At 43.1% G+C, this 22063-nt stretch overlaps 1 protein-coding gene across 1 annotated transcript in view; it reads right to left on the bottom strand.

The window, feature by feature from the left end:
- Positions 1 to 1737: 1737 nt before the first annotated feature.
- LAPTM5 (lysosomal protein transmembrane 5) overlaps positions 1738 to 22063 on the bottom strand; it is a 42900-nt gene continuing 22574 nt past the window's right edge. Inside the window, exons 2-8 of the mRNA XM_007492997.3 lie at positions 17038 to 17131; positions 15073 to 15149; positions 11653 to 11784; positions 5764 to 5889; positions 5529 to 5624; positions 5048 to 5140; positions 1738 to 2700 (exon numbers count right to left, since the gene is read on the bottom strand). Of these exons, the coding sequence (XP_007493059.2) occupies positions 2623 to 2700; positions 5048 to 5140; positions 5529 to 5624; positions 5764 to 5889; positions 11653 to 11784; positions 15073 to 15149; positions 17038 to 17131 (696 nt within the window). The 3' untranslated portion in view covers positions 1738 to 2622. The remainder of the gene's footprint in view (positions 2701 to 5047; positions 5141 to 5528; positions 5625 to 5763; positions 5890 to 11652; positions 11785 to 15072; positions 15150 to 17037; positions 17132 to 22063) is intronic.

Genomic DNA, 22063 nt, shown 5'->3' with positions numbered 1-22063 from the left:
GTCTCAGAAGATGAGACCCTTCCTTTTCCAAGTTTAATTACCCCCTTGTATGCTTGGCCCCATCCCCTTCTATATTCTTTGGAACTTTGTCCCATCACTTGTGCCCCTCTCTCTTTCTTCTCTAACTATTCCCTATTAATCTACTGCCTTCCTACCAGGGTCAGATTGCCTTCATTAAAAAAAAAAGATCAGTTCTTATTGTGTGACTCTTCTCATCAAAAACTTTCTATGACTCCCTAGTGTAAAATAAAATACAATTCTTGGAGGCAACTAGGTGGCTCAGTGGATTGAGAGCCAGACTTCAAAACAAGGCATCCTAAATTCAAATCTGACCTCAGATACTTCCTAGCTATTTGACCCTAAGAAAGTCACTTGACCCCCACTGCCTAGCCCTTACTGCTCTTTTGTCTTGGAACAAATACACAGTATTGATTCTAAGATGGAAGGCAAGTAGTTAAAAAAAAATAAAACTCTTTAGCCTAGAATTATAGGCTCCCCACAATTTGGATCCATCCTAACTTTCCAATTTTCTTCCACATTACTGCTCTTCACAAACTCTGTGTTCCCTACATGTGTTGGACTAGTAGCTTGCATGAACTCAATATTCTACTTTCTTCTTTAATGTATTTCCTACCACCATACCTGGAGGATGCTCTCTCCTCATCTTTACCTCTTAGCATCCTTCTTACTACAGAATTTACCTCATACTGTTCAGCCTTCCCTGATCCTCACTCCCATCTCCACCATCTTAGTTGATCTCATCTCCCTTTTTCCTTGGGCCTTCTACTTGGCTCTCTCCTTTATCTCTGTCAGATAGCAACTTATATTATGTTTGTTTGTGTACATGTTACCTTTTCTACTCCCAAGTAAAATGTTAGCTCCCTGAGGGAAGCTATTATTATCCACTTTTTATCACTATATTCCCAGTGCCCAACACAATGACATATATGCAATTCACTTAGAAAGAAAGAAAATCAGCACTTATTAAGTGTCTGTGTGTCAGACACTTTACACGAATCATCTCATTGGTCCTGGGAGGTAGATGCTACATTATTATCCTCATTTTTACAGTTGAGAAAAGCAAGGCAGACAGATTTTGTGTCTTGCCCATAGTTGTAAATCTAGAAAATGTCAGGGGCCAAATTTGAACTCAGGTTCTTCCTAAGCTAAGCATTCTAGTCACCGTACAACTAGTTGACTTAATAAACGTGACAAACTGAAGTGAGAATTCAAGTAGAGAAATAATCAGGAGTTGACCTGAGTAGGCAGTCTGATAAAAATCACCCTCAATGACTATTCGGAGAGGTTCTAGTTCTTCCTCTACAATTAAACTTGCTATGTGACCTAAGGCAAATAATTTCTCTCTTCTGTCCTCCTCTACAAAGGAGAGGGTTGGGCTAGATGGTCTCTAAGATTCTTTCCAGTATGGGCATTCCAGGATCAGAGCACCTCTCTAATTTAACTGTTGAGAATCAGAGCAGTCAAGTCCAAGACTGGTCCAAGGTCACCCAGGCATTAAATATGGAGCTGTATGAGTCATAGAGCAGAGAGAAAGAGTTTCAGTAAATAAGATGATTCCCTTCTCCCTCTTGCCCTCTGCTCTCTTCCCCCACCCCACTGCCTAAACCCTTGGTTCTGAAGGCTAAGTGCCTTAAAAGGGCCCCAAGGTGTGAGTTTCTGGTCCTAAAACAAGTTAGCCCCCAGGGTATTTGTGCTTCAAAAATTCAGAAAATAGAGTCAATCATGGAGAAAGCTTTAATGCAATTTTAATAAAGCCCTTCCTTGTTACATATGGAAAGCAACTCCGCCAGGCCCAGAAGGCTGGTACACCAAGCCTTTTTCCCTATGCCCAGCTCACCTTGATTCCCCATACAAAGCCCACCTCTCAGTCTCCATCAGAGGGGCCACTTCTCAGTCTACCAACATCTATAGCCTCTCTGAGAAACAAGAGCCATCAAGACACTCATTCTGATTGGAGATGGGAGATGATACTTCTGGGCCAGAGCCTTCCAGACCCCATAATAGTACAACTGTGGTGACGACATGGACCCATACATACATTCAGTCAAGCAGCAGAACATCTGATGAATTCCAGGGTTGGGATGACTGTCCACTGCACTACACTGTGGCTTCATTGAAAACTGACTGAATTAACCATTGTGGGGCTGAACCCATCCACCCCCTTATTTGATACAATTGAGTAATGAATCCAATTAGAAGGCATCAAGGTGTGTAGAAGGAATGTTGGATTGAGAGTTGGGAATCTGGGTTCGAATCCCAGCCCTGCCACTTACTACCTGTTCAACTTTGAGCAAATCACTTTCCTTTTCTTGGCCGGACATTTCTCATCTGTAAGATGAGTGGGTTTGGACTAAAAAGTATGTAAGGTGACCCTTTTAGCTCTAGTTTCAGCCAGAACAGATCACCCCAATTAGGAATATCATTAACAGGCCCTAAAGGGCTGAAAGAGACCAGAGTTCTACTAGGGTTGTTAAAAAAACAAAACAGAAACACATCTGGAAGGAAGCCGGATAGTCATGAGGGCCACTTAAAGCAAAAAGAAGCATCTGTAGCAACTCTGCTCTCCTCCCATTGGCCGCCAGGGAGGAGGGATGCTGCAGCTCACACCGCTGAGTAAGGAGGTGGGGCCAGTTCCTTGGATGGCAGGGCCACAGCTTCCTCGTAGGTGGGCAGAAGAATCTGGAAGAACAGATGAGTGACTTGGACGACAGATAGATGCAAGGATGCTGAAAACATTCTAGGGCTCTGCTCCCCACCCGCGGCCCAGTTCCTGAAATTCTTATAGAATCTTAGAGTCTCCAGGTAGAAAGGGACTCAAGAGACCCAGAAATTCAGCAGGACTCCCTTCTTCAACACCAACTTCCCCAAGAAGTCATCTTCTAGCTCACTGATTTTCTTTTTTCTTTTTTTAAACAAACCCTTACCAAATAAAATAAATAAACCCTTACCTTCTGTTTTACAGTTAATATTAAGTATTGGTTCTAAGGCAGAAGAGCGATAAGGGCTAAGCAATTGTGGTTAAGTGACTGGCCCAGGGTCACACAGCTACAAAGTGTCTGAGGCTAGATTTGATTGAAGGAAGATGAGTCTTCCTGACTGCAGTCCATTGCACTACCAAATTAGTTTCCTTTTAAATGCTTGAAGATACAGGCTTGCTTTTCCTTAAGTTTTCTCTTTTCTAAGAGAAACAAACATCTCCACTTTCTAAAACCAATACACCTCTATCTTGTCCTATAGACCCTTATTATCTTGCTCTCCCTTCCACTGGATGATATTTACCTTGTCAAAAATCTATCATCCTAGGGGGAACCTAGTTGGCTCAGTGAATTGAGAGCCAGGCCTAAAAGAAGTAGGTTCTAGGTTCAAATTTAACCTCAGACACTACTTAGCTGTGTGACCCTAAGCGAGTCACTTAATTCCTATTGCCTAGTCCTTACCGCCTTAGAATCAATACAATTCTAAGATGGAAAGTAAAGGGTTGGTTTTTTTTAACTATCCTAAAAAGTGGTGCTCATAACTGAAAATCATCAGAAGTGGTGTGACCAGAGCAGAAGAAATGACTGACTACCAACTCTTTGCTTCTATATTGGAGCAGTCAGAATTTGAGTTTATTCATTCAATTACTACATCCTCCTGTTGACTCATACTGAACTCTTGCAATCCACCAAAAAACCCCAATCTTTTTCCCAAGAACTGCTTTATAGTCACAGTCACCCCTCAAAAATTCTATACTAGTACAGCTAAATTTTTTTCCTTTGCTAAATCTGTCTATTCATAACTTTTCTCCGTTGCTTCTAATTCTGCCCTCTCGGAGGCCAAGCAGAATAAGTCTAATCCCTCTTCCTTTATGTATTGGTGCTGTTTATTAAAAATATAATAATTCAGGTGTAGAATATCACCCTTATCTCCATTCAATTCCACTTTATTGACTTTGCCCCATTCACTCCAATCTGTAGAGATCTGGAAGTAAACATATCAGCTATTGCTTACATCTTTAGGTCATTCATTCATCCACAGATTGAATAACTAGACCAACAATTCATTCACCCAAGTAAGTGATTTTCAAAATTGAAAACAGAACCGAGGAAGTTATTATTAAGTGAGGATGCTCAGTTTCGTCCGGGGTCCATAATAGATGGGATGGTTCAGGGTGATAGAAAACCATTGGCTTAGGAGATGGATTTCCTTCTGGCTCTGCAATCTCTGCAACTACAAAAGTTGATTTCAAGTATTTGAAGGATAAACCAGGGAGCACTGAGTGGAACCTTGAGAGAGGCAGATTTAGACTGGAGTTCAGAAAAACCTTCTTCACAGCTAGAAGTGTCCAGCTATAGTGGGGAGTGGATAGAGCGCTGGACCCAGAGGCAGGAAGTTAGCTGTTGTTGTTCATTCACATACAGCTCTTCCATGACCCCATGGATCATAGCTGCCATTTCCTTCTCCAAGGGATCGTTTTGCCAGGCAATCAGAGGTTAAGTGACTTACCCAGGGTCACAGGGCTAAGAAGTGTTTGAGGTCAAATTTAAATGGTCTAGTGTTCTATGTACTAAGTCACTTGGCTGCCCCATAGGGAAGAGGATGCTAAAAATTTAGCTGCGGGGTCAGTGCCTTTTGGGAAACAGCTGGAAACACTAATTGAATTCTGTTTTGACTAACGTCAGCTTTCCATCACTCTCTCTCTTTCCCAGAAGTTCCTGGAGTTGCATTCCAGCAAAGCTAGAACTAGCCATTTCCATGGCAAATATAAGTAGCACCAAGCATGCCCTTAAAGAGACTGAGGCTGCTGTGGGGAGAAGAAGGAATGGGTCATGTTGGAAGGAGCTTCATTAACCTGCTGTCACTGAGAGGAAGAAACTGCTACCTGGTAGTTTTACTCACTTTTTTTTTTGCTAACTATGCTCTAATCTCCATGTTTTTATACCACCCTAGGTCTGAAGGTATTGTTAACTCGCCCCTCTAAATGTCTCCACGGCAAAACAAAGCCCTCATTAGCCTGCCCTAATTACAGCATAGTCTAACTACTCACCTTCTGGAAGATCTTGGTGTTGGCTTTGTCCTCAGCCCTGTTTAGAGATTTAATGTACTTGTAGCACCTCCAAACACACTTGAACATATAGACCTAAAAAAAAAATGGACTGAATTTCAGAGCATGGGTATGAAATCCTACATTCTGCTGGAAGTGGGCGGAAGATAGAACATATTCAATGCCTAATATATCAGTGTAATTGGTTTTATTAGTTCCATTCTGTTCTAAATAGGAGAGACCTAGAACACTAATGAGAGTGCCCTTGGCTCTCTGAGACTGTGGGAGTTAAAGGAGGAAAGAAAGCCAAAAAGGTAAGTAGAGGTAGGAAGAGTCAAAGATAAATTTTGGTGGTATCAGTCACTTGCCAGGAGCTTTACTTGGGCCCTATCAGCCCGGAATTCCAGGATTCAGAAGTCTATGTGTGCACAGCAAACAGTTCAGTGGGGGAGGAAGGGGCAAGGCAAAAGAGGACATGACATACCTTCAAGATGAGGACCATGATGAAGGCAATGGAGAATCCAATCATCAACTTGACAAACTGGTCTTGAGTCAGGCCCTCTCGACTTGGGAGATAATTCTGCAATAGTCATGGGGATCAATGTCATCGACTATTATTTTAGGGAACCACCTTATGGTCTGAATTGAGCCACTATCACTTATAACCCAGGATTTTCCCAGCTACTAGGTACCTTAGGGGTGGATGTGATTGCACTCACCATATGGTTCATGGACTTGAAGTTGAGATATGTAGGGACTTCCATGTAGGAGCTGCAGAGGGTCAGGATGCTGAGACAGAAATCTAGCAACTGCAGAGCCATGAGAGGCACTTTGAAGGGCCCTTTCTGGAGAAGAAAAGAAGAAAAGAATAGGATGTGAGTAAACAGCACTTGACAGACTAATCCAGGATCAGGAAGAAACCAGAAGCCCAGAGTAGAAAATCAACAAGCACAGGTTGAAGTAATGTGAAGATAAGTTGGAAAGATACTCAATTGTGCTTTAGTGTTATATTTCTTTGAATCTTGTTCTACTTGCATGCTCATTAAATACAATGATAAGATGTTGGGCTTTGGGGTTTTTTCCCAGATTACATGTCAATTAATTATAGTTTTTAATGTTTTTTGGATATTTTGGAATTCATGTTCTCTCCCTCCCTTCCACCCCTCTCCACTCCCCCAAGAAGGCAGGAAATATGATAGAGGACCCATAATGAAAAAGGCTATCCATCACTGCAGAAGGAGCAGATGAAGTCTGAATACAGATTGACACATACTGTTCTTCATTTTATTTTCTCCATGAATTTTTCTCTACTGTAAGCAATATATGCCTTGTTTCACAACATGACAAACAGGGAAATATGTATTATTTTATAATATGTGTGCTTTTAAAAATAAAAAAACTTAAATGGTTGGGAAAACATGCTACATCCCTTGTTTCTCATAGCTATGGGAAGGGTAAGTAGCCTTTTGAATTTCAAGAGAAATGGAACAGCTAGATAATATGGTGGACTTAGGGTCAGGAAGTCCTGAGTTCAAATCCTGCCTCAGATACTTTTTAGCTGTGTGAACCTGGGGAAGTCTATTTTTCTTAATTTTTTCATCGTAAAATAGGCATAATAATGGTCCCTATGAGGATAAAGCAAGATAATATTTGTGAAGCACTTTGAAAACCTCAAAACACTCTAAATGCTAGCTATTATTATTCCTCAGGTGGTCCCATCTGTCAGATAGCAGTGTGCAGCACAGGCTTAGATGGAGGAGAAAATAATCAGCTTAGTTTTACTAACTCATTCCCCAAAAGACATAACAAAGCCTAGTATAGTGGCACGAGCCTCTAATCCCCACTACTAGGCAATCCAAGGCTGGCAGATTGCAGAAGCAATCTAATCCTTCTTCTGGCACTGCCACCCCAAGTCTTCTCTTTTGGTAGGGCTAAGAATCCCCAGTTCCTTCAACCAATGGCTTCCAGTCTTCTTATAAACCCTTTTCTAGATATGATCCAGTTGGTCACATAGCACCTACTCTGTTGCAGACACGGTACAAAGCACTTTATAAATATCTCATTTGATCCTCACAACAATCCTGAGAAAATACTATTATTTTATTATTCCCCCATTTTATAAATTATTTTATTTATTTACAAATTATTTTATTATTCAGCATTTTACAATTGAGGAAACTGAGGCAAAGGTTAAAGAACTTACCCAGGGTCACATAGGTAGTAAGTGTCTGTGGCTGGATCTGAACTCAGGTCTTCCTGATTCCCCACCCTGCACTCTGGACTCTGGTGCCCACTACCTACCCCACTGAGAGGCAGCTATGGACCCCTGGCTAAGAGCGCTTGGCCTGGAATCAGGAAGAGCTGAGTTCAAATACAACTTGAGATACTGCCTGGGCATGTGCAAGTCATTTAACCTCTGTATGCCTAGGAGGCAACTGAGTGGCTTAGTGAATAGAGTTAAGAGCTACAGAATCTTGTGACTATAGTAAAGATGAGCCCAATTGGGAAAATGTTCCAGGAAATAAATTTTTCCTATTTTCTATCTAAGCTTCTGTCAAAAACCACAAGAACACTTAGCAGTTAATGATAATTTTTAAAATTAAATGCTCTATTTCAGTCTAAAAAAAAAAATCAGAAAAACCTGAGTCCAAATCCAACTGCAGATATTTTCCAGCTATGTGACCCTGGGCAAGTCACTTGACTTCTGACTGCCTGACAAAAGGATCTGCTGGAGAAGTAAATGGGAAAATAGGCCAGGATCCTTGCCAAGAAATCTCCATGGATAGCTATGGTCCATGGGGTCATGAAGAGTCAAACACAACTGAACAACAGCCAAGCTGCCCCGAGGACTCTGAACGTTCTCAGTGACCAAGGAAGAATCTAAAACACATGAGAGAGGGTTAACACTATACCTGTGTCACATTAGTTTTTAGGGCTGCCATATCACACCTTGACTCATACTGATGCTCTAGCCTATTAAAAGCCCAAACCTTATGACTATTGTTGAACCACAAACCACTTCCCCCCCCAGTCCCCCAGCCTGTTCTTGTGAGGTTGGGGTTTGTTTTGTCAGGCTTCACCTCTATTCCTATTAAATTTCCCATCACTAGAAGCAGCCCATCATTCTGGCTCGCCAAGGTCTTTTTGCATCCTGATTCTGTCATCTAACATGTTAGCTGTCCCCCATGGCTTTGGGCCATCCAAAGATCTGACAACCAGACTATCCAGGCTTCCATCAAAGGGATTGTTAAAAACGATGAACAGAAAAGAGCTGAGCCAGGACGGATCCCTGCTTGCCTCCATGCCCAGCTCCACCTGACTGCTTAATTAAGGCATCTTTAAAAAGGTTTTGAAGAAGAGGATTGGGGGGGAAAGGGTGTATATTTATGATGTGCGGGGACTATCTCAAACTATGATTCTGTGGACTGACACTCTAGGTTATATGATCTGAGTTTAGACTCTCCTCAGTCTCATACACTATGAGTCTACAGAAATGGTTTTCCCCCCTTTAAAAAAAAGACAGAGCTAGCTGGGTAGCACAATAGGTTGGGAGCCAGGCCTAGAGTCAGGAGGTCCTAGAATCAAATCTGGCCTCAGATACTTCTCAGCTGTGTGACACTAAGAAAGTCACTTGACCCCCACTGCCTAGCCCTAACTGCTCTTTTGCCTTGGAACCAGTATACAGTATTGATTCTAAGGCAGAAGGGAAGGAAAGGAAGGGGAGGGAAGGAGGGAAGGAAGGAAGGAAGGAAGGAAGGAAGGAAGGAAGGAAGGAAGGAAGGAAGGAAGGAAGGAAGGAAGGAAGGAAGGAAGGAAGGAAGGAAGGAAGGAAGGAAGGAAGGAAGGAAGGAAGGAAGGAAGGAAGGAAGGAAGGAAGGAAGGAAGGAAGGAAGGAAGGAAGGAAGGAAGGAAGGAAGGAGAGAGAGAGAGAGAGAGAGAGAGAGAGAGAGAGAGAGAGAGAGAGAGAGAGAGAGAGAGAGAGAGGGAGGAAGGAAGGGAGGAAGGAAAAGAAGGAAAACACTTACTATGTCTTCATAACAATTCTAAGACAGAAAGCCAAGAGTTAGGTAGACTGGTTAAGTGACTTACCCAGGGTAACACAGCCAGGAAGTATCTAGGACCCTATTGGAACCCAGGTCCCTTGACCCCCTGAGCCTGGTGCTTTATCTACTGAGACACCTAACTGCCCCTGAAATTGAAGAGAGCAGGGTTTATATAAAACCTAAGACTTCTCTCCTCCTCCTCATCCACACTACCCACACCAACTTTTCAGGAAGGTTTCTGACTCCCCCACTTGCCAGTGACTGGCCTGCTTTTGACTTTGCTCGGCAGCCCTTCCTGATGCCTGGCCCCTCCATCTGATGGCCTCCGCCTGCCCAGCTACAGAACCAGAAAGAGAACATCCTGTTTTCTTTGCTCCCTCGGATTCCCACACACATAGTGGCAGTGAAAATGGCACACCTGTCCCCAGCCTGGTAGTGCCTTTAGGGTTTGAACCTCCCTGTAATACCTGAGATTTAATGCATCACAAAATAAATCTCTGTGAACCACGGAGAATGGACTTTTCTGGCATTCAAAAATATGCATTTCCATTTCCCCCTTTTTGTTGGAAAAGTTGGAGTCTGTGGATGTGGAATGTACTATCCAAGTGAGCCGATGTGTTAGTTGATTTTTGTTTAACTGTCTTTTGCCCTTTGTTCCAAAGGAAGAATCGCTGCCTGGAAGAGGAGAGGAAGTAGTACATTTGGGAAACTATGTTATTTAAATAAAACATAGTGGGCAGCTGCGTAGCTCAGCAGACTAAGAATCAGACCTGAAGATGGGAGGTCCTGGGTTCAAATCTGACCTCAGACACTTCCTAGCTGTGTGACCTTCAGCGAGTCACTTAACCCCCATCATTAGCTCTTATGGCTCTTCTTTCTTGGAACCAATACATCGTATTGATTCTAAGAAGAAAGATAAGGGGTTTTTTAAGCATGGATAAATTTTTTTTAAGTTTTTCAAATAGAAAATATAGTATAACAAAACTCCTATGAATTAACACTATTTAAATGAGAAGGCAAATTTGCTGCTTTATAAAATAGGAAAGTAAACAAGCCAAATAACCTCCTCTAGGAAGGGCATCTCCACCAAAGAAACTGTTATATTTTATTCAGAAAGACCAGGGGGAAAAACTTCCTTGATTAAGCCCATTTTACCAGTGTTGCCATACAGTAGTACTACTGCTTCCAAAGAATGCATCACTCAGGACAGTGGAAAGTTGGATGTGAAGAGAATGCAACATATAAACAATGAGAAACTCCAAAAAGGACAGGATGGATCATCAGATAATTAATTGACTTAATAAGAGGTAGCTTTGGCTCAGTCATTAGAACACTGGACCTCGAGTTGGGAAGATTTGAGTTCAAATCTGACCTCAGATACTTCCTAGCTGTGAGACCCTGGACAAATCCCTTGACCTCTGATTGCCTGACAAAAGGAGCTACTGAAGAAAGAAATGGCAAACAGCTCCAGTGTCCTTGCTAAGAAAACCCCATGGAGTCACAAAGAATTAGAGATGACTCAACAACAAAAAATTAAATAATTTTATGTACATAAAGCACATGCATGTATATGTTATATGTTATATATATATATACATACATACATACAATTAGTATTAGTGTTAGGAAAGATAAAGTATGTATGGATTTCTTTTTTTTAACCCTTACCCTCTGTCTTAGAATTAATACTGTGTATTGGCTCAAAATATCCATTTATACAGTTCCAAGGCACAAGAGCAGTAAAGGCTAGGCAATAGGAGTTAAGTGACTTGACCAGGATCACACAGCTAGAAAGTGTCTGAGGCCAGATGTGAACCCAGGACTTCCTGTCTCTAGTCCTAGCCCTCAATCCACTGAGCTACCTAACCACCCCCTTTGTATCAGTCCTAAGGCAGAAGGGCAAGGGCTGGGTAATAAAGGTAAATTAGCTTGCCTAAGGTCACACAGCTAGGAAGTGTCCAAATCCATATTTTCCAGATCTGAACCCAGAACCTCCCATCTCTAGTCTTGGTCCTCAATCCACTGAACCACTTAACTGACCTTCATGGATTTCAGTGTGCACTGTTGAAGAGGATTTCCAATCAATGAATCACAGATCCAGTTGAATAAAAAGCCCAAATAAATCATTGATAAAAAATAAAACCCAAGGACAGCTGGGTAGCTCAGTGGATTGAGAGTCAGGCCTAGAGATGGGAGGTCCTGGGTTCAAATTTGGCCTCAGACACTTCCCAGCTGTGTGACCTTGGGTAAGTCACTTAACCCCCATTGCCTAGCTCTTACCATTGTTCTGCTTAGAACCAATACATAATATTGATTCCAAGATGGAAGGTGAGGGTTTAAAATAAATAAATACATAAATAAATGAAATCCACTGACCCCAAAAAATATAATAAAATAGAAAATGTGTATTCATCAAAAGTCATATTAAGAAGCCTGGTGCCCCTACTAAAATGGACCTTGTACACTTAATTCTAGATAACCACCTACCTCATTGACCAAGTCCTGCCACGGTCCCAACTTCTCCCGTTCTAAGGACAAAACTGCTGTAGAAGACTGCGTACTCACCGTGTGGCTCCCCCGGGAACCAAACTTCAGATAGGCAGGGAGTTCAATGTAGGAGCCCAGCAGCGTGAGGAGGCACAGGAGAAAATCCATGATTTGCAGAGACAGGAAGGGCAAAAGATGTCGCTCCCGGTTCTGAAAAAGAGAGTTGTCTTCACAATCACCCCAGCAGGAAAGGGTTAACTAACTGATCAGGAAGGAACCTTGGGTCTTGAGAAGGGAAGGCCCTCCCTCCCCAACCCCATCCCCATCCCCATCCTCTAGGAAGATCACATGCCTCTGGATGCCACCAGCTTGGAGGCAAAAGGGTCCCCTGGGAAGAGTGACCAAATCTCATGTCTGAAACATTCTACCTAAGTAAACTTGGGGAAGCCACTCTGGGCCTTGGTTTCCCCAGCTGTAAAATGAAGAATTTGGACTGGAAGGTCTTTGGAGCTCTCAGTCTATAATCTTACCACCAGGCCATGGAAATAGCATGTAAAATTTGGGCCATTCATGGGTGATTTTAGGCAAAAAGGTTTGAGGGGGAGTCAGTGGGAAAGAGTTGGCTTGAATTATCCTAGCAAGAGATCACCATGAATTCTGGAAATGACTGTGACACTGCTTATTGATTGCCCTGAGCCCTTTCTGAGTCCTCTATTTCCACTCAGCAAAAGCAGAACCAGCCAGACTAGGTACTATCACGCAGGCCACCCTGGTTGGAACAGAATCAACTTCTAAATCTGTGGTCCTTCCTAAAATTAGCCTTCCTTCCTGGCCCAGGGCCAAAGCTCTCACCCTTTCAGTCCCCAATAACACTGCTAGAAAGCACTTATCCTGAGCTCCCTAGGTAACAGGTGCTTTCCCTCCCAGAATTATAGGTCTGCCAGCCCAATGGGATGGGCGTCTACTGGTCTGATCTCGAGCAATGTGGGCGATTTTCAGACGGTGAGAGGGTCTGTCTGTTTGGTCCTTGTTCACTAAGGACAGTCCTTTTGCAGGATCTCTTCCCCCACCGAGGTCATCAGAGATATACCGTTCATTGGCTCTGGTGTGTTTCCCAGGCTACAGAGGCAGGGAGGAGAGGAGCTTCCTCTTTCGAGTGATGCTGAGTCAAAAGCCCCATGATGGGGCCCCACAGATAGCACAGAACATCAGATCGCTGTCAATCTTTCATCCATTTCTGGAGTATGACAGTGGAAATATGTATGTTCTTTGCCCCAGAGGTCTCCTTCATATGGCCACAGAGAGGCAGCAAGTGGGGGGCTATTTACTGGGATCATGCAGGGCAGAAAGAAAGCTTTGGCCTGAATTCTATCCCTGTGCCCCCATGGCTTGAGGATTAAGCCTTAGATTGGAAGACTTGGAACTTGAGTCAAAGCATTACCACTGACTCACTGGCTGCTTCCCTTCTCAAATCTCAAATCCCTCCTCTGTCCAGTGGAGAAAACAATCCCAGACCACAGCGAGGGATTATGAGACTGGCCATGAAAGGGTTCTAAAAAGTATTGGTGCTAGATCTGTGTAAGGGCCTAGTGTTAGCATTAACGATTGCCCCACTCTTTTTTTCCTTGACCCTTCCCTTCCCTTTTTAGAACACCTACTGAGGATCTGTTCCAAGGCAGAAGAGTGGTAAGGGCAGGAAAATGGGGGTTCAATGACTTGCCCAGGGTCACCCAACTTAGAAGTGTCTGAGGCCACATTTGAATCCAGGACCTCCCGCCTCCAAGCCTGGCTCTCCATGTACTGAACTATCTAGCTGCCAGGCTACTGATAAATTAGCAGGAAATCAGGTCCTCACCAGAAGCCCAGAGACAGGATGCCACTCTTAGCTCATCAAAGACCAATAAAAATAGGAGATGAGTCTTGCGTCAATTAGTTCAGAGACCTTACATGGATTTGCTAGTGGATTGTTGGTCCAGGACCATATCTAGGGGAGCCCTCAAATAATCTACTACAGGCCCCCACAGTTTACTAGCCCTGTACCAACAGAGTGCCCAAAGAGAACTAGATTCCCTCAGGGAAATGGCAACTACCTCCCCCTCAATGGGATCCCAATGGTGGTTTATATAAGTGGTCAGATATAAGGCTGGTTCCAAAAGAAGTTTCCAAGTCAATCTCCAAATAGTTATTTTCATGGTGCTATGGAGTCATCTCTTGATCATGCAGTTGGTTCAGGGTTACCAACATCCCCAACATGGCCCTTCTAATCCCACTTATACCAATTGCTCAGCATCGGACAAGTCTACACACAGAACCAGCCCCCAGGAAGCCTTTCTCTTTGCAAGCCTTTCTGGGTCTTCTCTTTCCTCCCCTGAGCCCCAGCCCCAGAGGACATTGGTAGGGACCCACTCAGATCTTCCTGATTCCAAAATAATTCCTCCCACTGTCCTCCCACGAAAACTTCCTCCCCTTGGTGTCTCTACTCTCAGTAGTTGCCAGGAAACCAAGGCTCCCTCTGAGAACTCATTCACACTTAGGAGAAAATGACTAATAACAGTTTCCGGTGCTGTTCCACCCAAGGAGGATTGCTTTGCAGTGGAGGACACATGTCTTAATTCAAAGAAATGACTCTAATGATGGGATTTGGGGCACTCTGGTGGGCTAGCAGAGGAGAAAACTTACAGTGAAGATGGCAAGGGAGGGTTAAAAAGATACAGAACATTTTAGCAATTGTTTTCTCATTGGATCTTTACAACAACCCCCTGAGACAGGCAAGGTAAGCATTCTTTTATCCGTTTTAAAGATGAGTAAAACTGAGGCTCAGAGGGAGAAAGTGATCTGACCAAGATCACGTAGAAAGTAACAGAGCCAGGAGATTAACCCCGATCTAATGACTTCAAAAACCTATGTTCTTTGTACTATACCAGTACCTCTCATGAACTAAGTAAGGTAATAGGTAGAATAGAGAGTTGGAACCTGGAAGCAAGAAAGCCTGAGTTTAGATCCTACCTCAGACACTTAGTAGTTTCATAACCCTTGGCAAATCATTTAGTCTTAGTCAAACTCAGTTTCCTCATCTGTAAAATGGGGGTAATAATAGCGCCTACCTCCCAGGATTGTTATGAGGATGAAATGAGGCATTACATGTAAATTGCTTTCATATATTATTACATAAATGCTAGCATCCATAGATGGTGACCTATTGGATGTATCTACACACCTATGTGAGTCCTCTGTACTAATAGGTGGTCCCAGGGAAACATATTCCCTTTAAAAGATGGTGGATCTCCTCAATGGGTTCCAAATGGTGTCTCAGTGGTCAGATATAATGGCGGCCCCAAAAGTCATCCAGCATAGACACACACACAAACTTTCCCCATAGTGGATGAGCCTTTGAAGCCAACAGAGAGCTCCTCTCCTCCTAATGTCTTGCTGGGCAGGTGGGATGGAGAGATATTTCTGGTCTGGTGCTAATGGGCCATGCCACTGGCTGCCTCTTACCTTGAGTACGCCATAGAGCAGGCTCACGCTGATGATAAAAAGCATGACGATGAGCAGGAAGCTGGAAGCAATGTCCGCTGAAAACCAAAGGATAGGACAGTGAGGGGCCATAGGGTCCAGATCCAGGGAGTGGGACCAGAGTCAGAAAACTAGTTTCCAATGGTAACTTGGCCTCTTTCTAGCCATGGGATCCATAGGCAAGCCATCCAGCTGCTCTAATCCTCAGCTTTTTCACATGTTCAAGGTCCCATCCACTTCTGATTTCCTGTTCTGATTTGATTCAACTTGATCTGAGATGAGCAAGGCCATGAGTAGAAAGAATGAAGAGAAAGAACTGTATGACCTTGGGGGAGTCACTTCCTCTCTGATACAATTTTTTCCCTTTAAAGCCTTACCTTCCATCTTAGAATCAATACTGTGTATTGGTTCTAAGATAGAGGAGCAGTAAGGAGTAAGTACTGGGGGTTGAGTGACTTGCCCAGGGTGACACAGCTAGAAAGCGTCTGAGGCCACATTTGAACCCAGGACATCTTATCTCCAGGCCTGGCTCTTAATTCACTGAGTCACTTTGCTGCCCTTTAAGACGCAATTTTCTAACCTATAAAATGAGAGAGTTAGAGTGAATCATCTTTAAGATTCCCCTCAAGTTCTGACATCCTTTAGAACTTTCTAACCATCAAATCTGTCCAGTTAACAAGTATTTATTAATCATTTACTATAGCTATACTGGTCATTTCAGCAGCCACTGGGGATACAGAGACAAAAATAAAGCAGCCTTCAGGGGAGACCATATGGACATTTAGCTCCCTTCCAGCTTTAGAGCTATGATCTCTAGTACACACAAAACAAACTGAAGTAGTATCAGAAGGACTTGAGTTCAAATCTAACCTCAGACACATAAAAGCTGTATGATCCTGGGTAAGTCACTTGACTTCTGTTTACTTCAATTTCCTCACTTATAAAATGAAGATAATAATAGCAACTACTTCCCAGGATTGTTATGGATCTCAAAAAAGATAATATTCATTTTTTTAAAAAAGTCACTTAAACCCAGCTCCTAGCACATATTAGGTGCTATGTAAATGCTTTAGCTTTGTTTTTATAACCCTTACCTTCTATCTTAATGTCAGTTCTAAGAAAATAGAGCAGCAAGGTTTAGACAATCAGGATTATATGACTTGCCCAGAATCACATAGATAGGACATGTCTGAATTCAGATTCGAACTCAAGATCTCCTGTCTCTAGGCCTGGCACTCTATCCACTGTGCTACATAGCTGCCCTATAAATGTTCTGTTGTTGAATCATTTCTATTGTGTCTGACTCTTTGTGATCCCATTTGAGGCTTTTTCGGCAAAGATTCTAAAATGGTATTTCATTCTCAAGCTCATTCTATAGATGAGGAAACTAAGGCAAATGGGGTTTAAGTGACTTGCCCAGGGTCACACAGCTAGGAAGTATCTGAGGTTGGATTTGAACTCATGAAGATATGTCTTCCAAATTCCAAGTGCACTGTGCCACCTAACTACTTGTATAAATTTCAGCTATTATTATTATTAAATACAAGGCAATATGGGGTAGGGTAAGAGGCACCGGGGCTGGGTTCTAAGGGAAACAAAGGATCCTAAAAGTCACAGATGAGGAAGGGCACTTCAGACATGAAGGACAGCCAGTCAAAGCCTCAGAGTGGGAAATGGGAGGTAAAGGACCAAATGCATTCAGCAGTGAAAAGGGCCAGCTCAGGAACTTTCTATCACTGGAAGTGGATCAGCAAAGATTGGGTTACCCAAAGAATTTGTAAATCACCACAGCTGGTGAAGTCCCCCAGCAGGCCTGATTCCTAGGGCCATAGCCTGATTGGGCTGCCCATAGATCCCTGCCCCTCATGCCACCCAGACAGCTCAGATTCTCGTCCTCAGCCCTAACCCTCCTACTCAAACCCGGACCTACCCTCCCCAGAAACATACCAATCTTGTAGTAGGAAGTCTGTGGGACTTTGCAATTTCCTTTGCCAATGGCCACCTCCACAGAGTGCTCAATGAGAAGCAGCACACTCATGACCTAAAGAAGGAAGAAAAGAGATGGTTGGGGGATGTGAGACCACTGAGCAGCCATTACCAACTGGGTCGTAGCCAAGAGAATGGTGACGACAATTCCAGAACATGTAGTGATGGATTAGAGTGGGGAAAGTAAGGGGAGAGGGAATGGGAACTCTAATGGAAGACCCAGGAGCCATTGATCACCTCTGAGTCTCAGTACCCCCACTCTCACCCCCACCCAAGAAACTATAGTGCCAACCACAGCCCCAAAAGACCACGGAATTTAGTTCTACAAACACACATTTAGTTGGACTTGGAGTCATCTCTGATCTGCCCTTTGGAACAATGGATCAACATTTATTAAAGGCCCAATATGGTCTAGGCATGACATTAATCAATAGGGTGCAAATACAAAGGAGAGGTAGTCCTGTTTTTAAAGGACCTACAGCCTATCAAAAGAATACAACATGTCTGAGGATAGGTAAACATAGGAGGGGGAGAGAGAGAGAGGAGAGGAGAGGAGAGGAGAGGAGAGGAGAGGAGAGGAGAGGAGAGGAGAGGAGAGGAGAGGAGAGGAGAGGAGAGGAGAGGAGAGGAGAGGAGAGGAGAGGAGAGGAGAGGAGAGGAGAGGAGAGGAGAGGAGAGGAGAGGAGAGGAGAGGAGAGGAGAGGAGAGGAGAGAGTGTGTGTGTGTTATGGAAGATAACAAGATCTGAGTCATCAGGAAAGGTCTCTTGAAGGCATTTGAACTACGTACTTATACCTTGCAATCCTGGGCAAGTCATTTCCCCACTTTGAGACTCAGTTTCCTAGTGGATCAAATAATTATTTCAGGGCTATATTTTATCCAAAAAGTTTCAGTTTCATTTCAACAATGCAGCTCTAAATGTCCTTTAAGGTCCCTTCTAGCTCAACGTCAATGATCCCATGTTTCAGATTCTAGGCTGGATGCTAGGGATACAAAGACAAAAAAATGTTCTAAGGGTCTTCCCAGCTCTGATCTACTGTGTCCTAAGGCCCCACTCCATTCTGACATCCTATGTTCTAATGTTCCTTCCCACTCTGGCATTCTGTATCTTAAGGGTCCTCTCAGCTCTGACATTCTATGTTTTAGATCTCCTTCCCCTTATGATATTTGAAGTCAAAATATTCTAAGGCTCCTCTCAGCTCTGACATTCTGTATTTTAAGTTCTCTTCCAGCTCTGACTTCCTCTTTTCTTCTCTGTTCTAAGGCTCCCCCTTATTCTGATGTTCTGTGTTCTAATCATCTTCAATCCAATGACTGTGGCCTTCTTGCTCATCCTCAGACCAAATCTCCTAACTCTGGATAATGTGTATGGCCAGACCCCATGCCCAGAACGTTCTTCTTCCTCATCTCTACATCCTGGCTCCCTTGGATTCTTTCAAGTTCCAGCAAACATTCCAGCTTCTACAGAAAGCCTTTCCTGATCACTTTTAAAAAATAATCCTTATTCTCCATCTTAGAATTAATACTGTGCACTGATTCCAAAGGAAAAGCCTGGTAAGGACCAGGCAATGGGGGTTAAGTGACTTGCCCAAAGTCAAACAGCTAGAAAGTGTCTGCGACCATTGCTCACTCTTGATTCTAGTGCCTTCTCTCTGTTAATAGATAGTATTTTCCATTTATCCTTTCTATAGCTTGTTTGTAAATAGGTGTTTGCATGTTGCCTCCCCCATTAAGACTGTGAGCTCTTTGTGAACAGGGACTGACTTTGCCCTTTCTTTGTCTCCCCAGCACTTAGGACAGTGCCTGGCACATAACAGGCACTTAATAAATGTGTATCGATTGGCCAATGTGACTCTTATACAGTCTTTTTCAACTCTAACATTTTCTTTGTTCTAAAGACATAAGCTCATTTAGATCTGGAAGGGAAGTTAGAGATCATCTCATTTGACTTGCCAGTTGGACTGAGATTGGGTTCGTGTCTCCCTGGCATTTACCAAGGCATAAATAAAGCACACCAACTGGCCAGTGTGAGCATACCCTAGAAAGGTGGGTACTGCCTAAGAACAGAGAATCTTCTTTAATTCTGCCATAAGTAGGACAGAAAAACCCACAGAACCAGCCAAAGCCTTGGCTTGGCTCCTAGGCTCACCAAACCTCCTTCTGATGGCTAATTCCATTTCCCAAATCCCTAGAAAGTGTGGGCATTGTACTCTGGTCACAAGAGGAGTACAGAAACTCACAGGTTTGTCAGAGTAAAGGATTTTTTTATAAAAAAATACCATCTCCAGTTCCCCTCATTGTGCCAATAAGAATCTGAGACCCAGAAAGGAGAAATGACTTGGCCAAGATCACCTGAAAAGGATCTTAGAATAAGAATAACTAGCATTTATATGGGACTTTAAAGTTTACAAGATAATTTACATATAGTATCTCACTTTGTCCTCACAATAACTCCAAGAAAGTGATGTTATTATCCCCATTTTACAGATGAGAATACTGTTGCTGAGAGAAGTTGGGTGACTTTTCCAGGTTCACACCAGTAAGAATTGGAGTTAGAATTTGAACTCAGGTCTTCCTCCTTCTAAGTCGAGCATCCTATCCATTATGCCACCTAATATCAAATGTCAAAGCTGTAGGGTCATAGAAATTGTGAAGTCATTTTATAGACAAGGAAATTGAAGCTTAGAAAGGAGAAACAAATTAGTGGTAGTTTTGGGCGTAGGAATCAAGTTCCTTGACCCGGTTGTTGTTGCTTAGTGGTTTCAGGATCAGTTCCTTGACCCGGTTGTTGTTGCTTAGTGGTTTCAGGAGTATCCACACTCTTCATGATCCCTTTTGAAGGTGTTCTTGGCAAAGATACTAGAATGATTTCCTTTTCCAGCCCATTTTATAGATGATAAAACTGAGGCAAACCAAGATTAAAGTGACTTGTCCAGGGTCACACAGCTAGTAAGTGTCTGAGGTTGGTTTTGAATTCATGAAGATGAATCTCCTTGATTCCAACCCCAGTGCTCTAGCCACTACACCACCATGCTGCCCCCTCATTTCTATTCATTCCAAGTTAGCACCAGAAAATCCATGTCTCTTAGCTCCAGGCCTAGAGTTTATTCTGCTCCACTGTTGTCTCTAACTCTATTTCCCTCTGCCCTTTTACTTGGCTTTTTAGGATGCCAGAGGATCAACTGAGATGATAATTGGAAAGTGGCACATAGTAAGTGCTTCAAAAATTCTTGTTTTGTATTTCTTCCTCCCTCTGCCCTTGCCAGTTAATAAATCATATATTAGTCTTCTTGATTATAAGTCAACTCTCTTTGGAGTTCAGTCAACAGAGATCAGCTCCCCAAGGCTCAATCACTCTTGGGGTGATTTCCTGAAAGCACAGACCTGAGTGCTTAATGAAACCCTCTCTGATCCCATTGGGGGCAAAGTCTGGCCAGCTTCTGTCTTTCCACCCATACAGGACCACAGATGGGCCAAGAGTCCACTGAATGAGCAGATAAATGGGCTCTCTGGGAACTAGGCAGGGGTGAGAGCTAATATTCTAGAACCTGAAAAATTAGAGAATCACAGATTCCCAGAGTCGAAGGAAACATCAGAGGTTATCAAGGATTTCCCAGGCATGTCCCGCCTACCACTTCCCTACTGGGGGCCTTCCAGATTTTTCTTGAAGGCATCTAATGATAGACAACTCACTACCACCAAGACATCCTAGTCCACTTTTTTTTTTTATATTTTTAAAATAAAACTCTTACCTTCCGTCTTGGAGTCAATACTGTGTATTGGCTCCAAGGCAGAAGAGTGGTCAGGGCTAGGCAATGGGGGTTAGGTGACTTGTCCAGGGCCACACAGCTGGGAATGTATGAGGCCAGATTTGAATCTAGGACCTCCCATCTCTAGGCCTGGCTCTCAATCCACTGAGCCACCCAGCTGCACCCCCCTCCCCCGTCCACTTTTGAACAGCTCTCATTGATAAGAAATCTTTTCTTATATAGAACCCAAGTCTCTCTTTTTGCAAGACCAATTAATCATTATTCTATCAGAGAACGTGTTTCAAAGAACTCGTGATGAATCATTCTAGCCACTTCCACATAGAGAAGTGATGGGTTCAGAGTACAGATTGAAGCATGTTATCTTTTTTAGACATAGATAATGTGGGAATTTGTTTTGCCTGACTAAAAATATCTGTAACGGTTTGGTTTTTTTTTTCCTTTGCTTTCTCAATGAATGGAGGAAGGGCAGCAAGAGAGAAAACTCAGAACTGAAAATGAAATTAAATTGAATTTTTTTTTAAATACAATAAAGAACAGGAAAAAAAACCCTTGTTCTATCTTAGGCAGCCAAGCAAAGCCAGTCTAATTCCTCTCCCATTTGATAGCCCTCCAAATATTTGAACATGGTCAGCAAGTGCCCCCTGAGTCTTCTCTTCCCTGGACTCACTTACTTCCAGTAATCCACAGTTAGGACTCAGCTCTCAACCACCCCACCCCAGCCCCAGATCTTAATCAGACAAACTGTTGTCTCACCAGGCCACCTCTATCATATGGTAAATACAGTTGATTTTTATTTTTATCCAAACCATAGGGCTTTATGTTTATTTTTTTTTTAACCTTTACTTTATGTCTTAGTACCAACTCTAAAATAGAAGGGTAAGGGCTAGGCAAACAGGTTTGAAGTGACTTGCCCAGTGTCACTCAGCTAGAAAGAATCTGAGGCCAAATTTGAACCCAGGTCCTACTGACCAGGCTTGGCACTTTATCCACTGAGGTACCTAGCTGCCCCTGTACATTTATTCTTCTTAAACTTCATCTTAGGAGATTCAGGCCATCATTTGAGCCTGTTGGGATCTTTTTAGATCTTACCCTGCCCCTACTATGTTCACCATCCCTCCCAGCTTTGGGTCATCTGCAGATCTGATGTGTGGAATCTAGGCTTGCCTTCAGAAGGATAAAGACCTCAGGGTCAAAGGCAGTCCATGAAGCTCTCCACT

Source organism: Monodelphis domestica, chromosome 4, assembly GCF_027887165.1.
Source record: "Monodelphis domestica isolate mMonDom1 chromosome 4, mMonDom1.pri, whole genome shotgun sequence".
Classification (NCBI taxonomy): domain Eukaryota; kingdom Metazoa; phylum Chordata; class Mammalia; order Didelphimorphia; family Didelphidae; genus Monodelphis; species Monodelphis domestica.
This window is presented reverse-complemented; position numbering and strand designations above follow the sequence as displayed.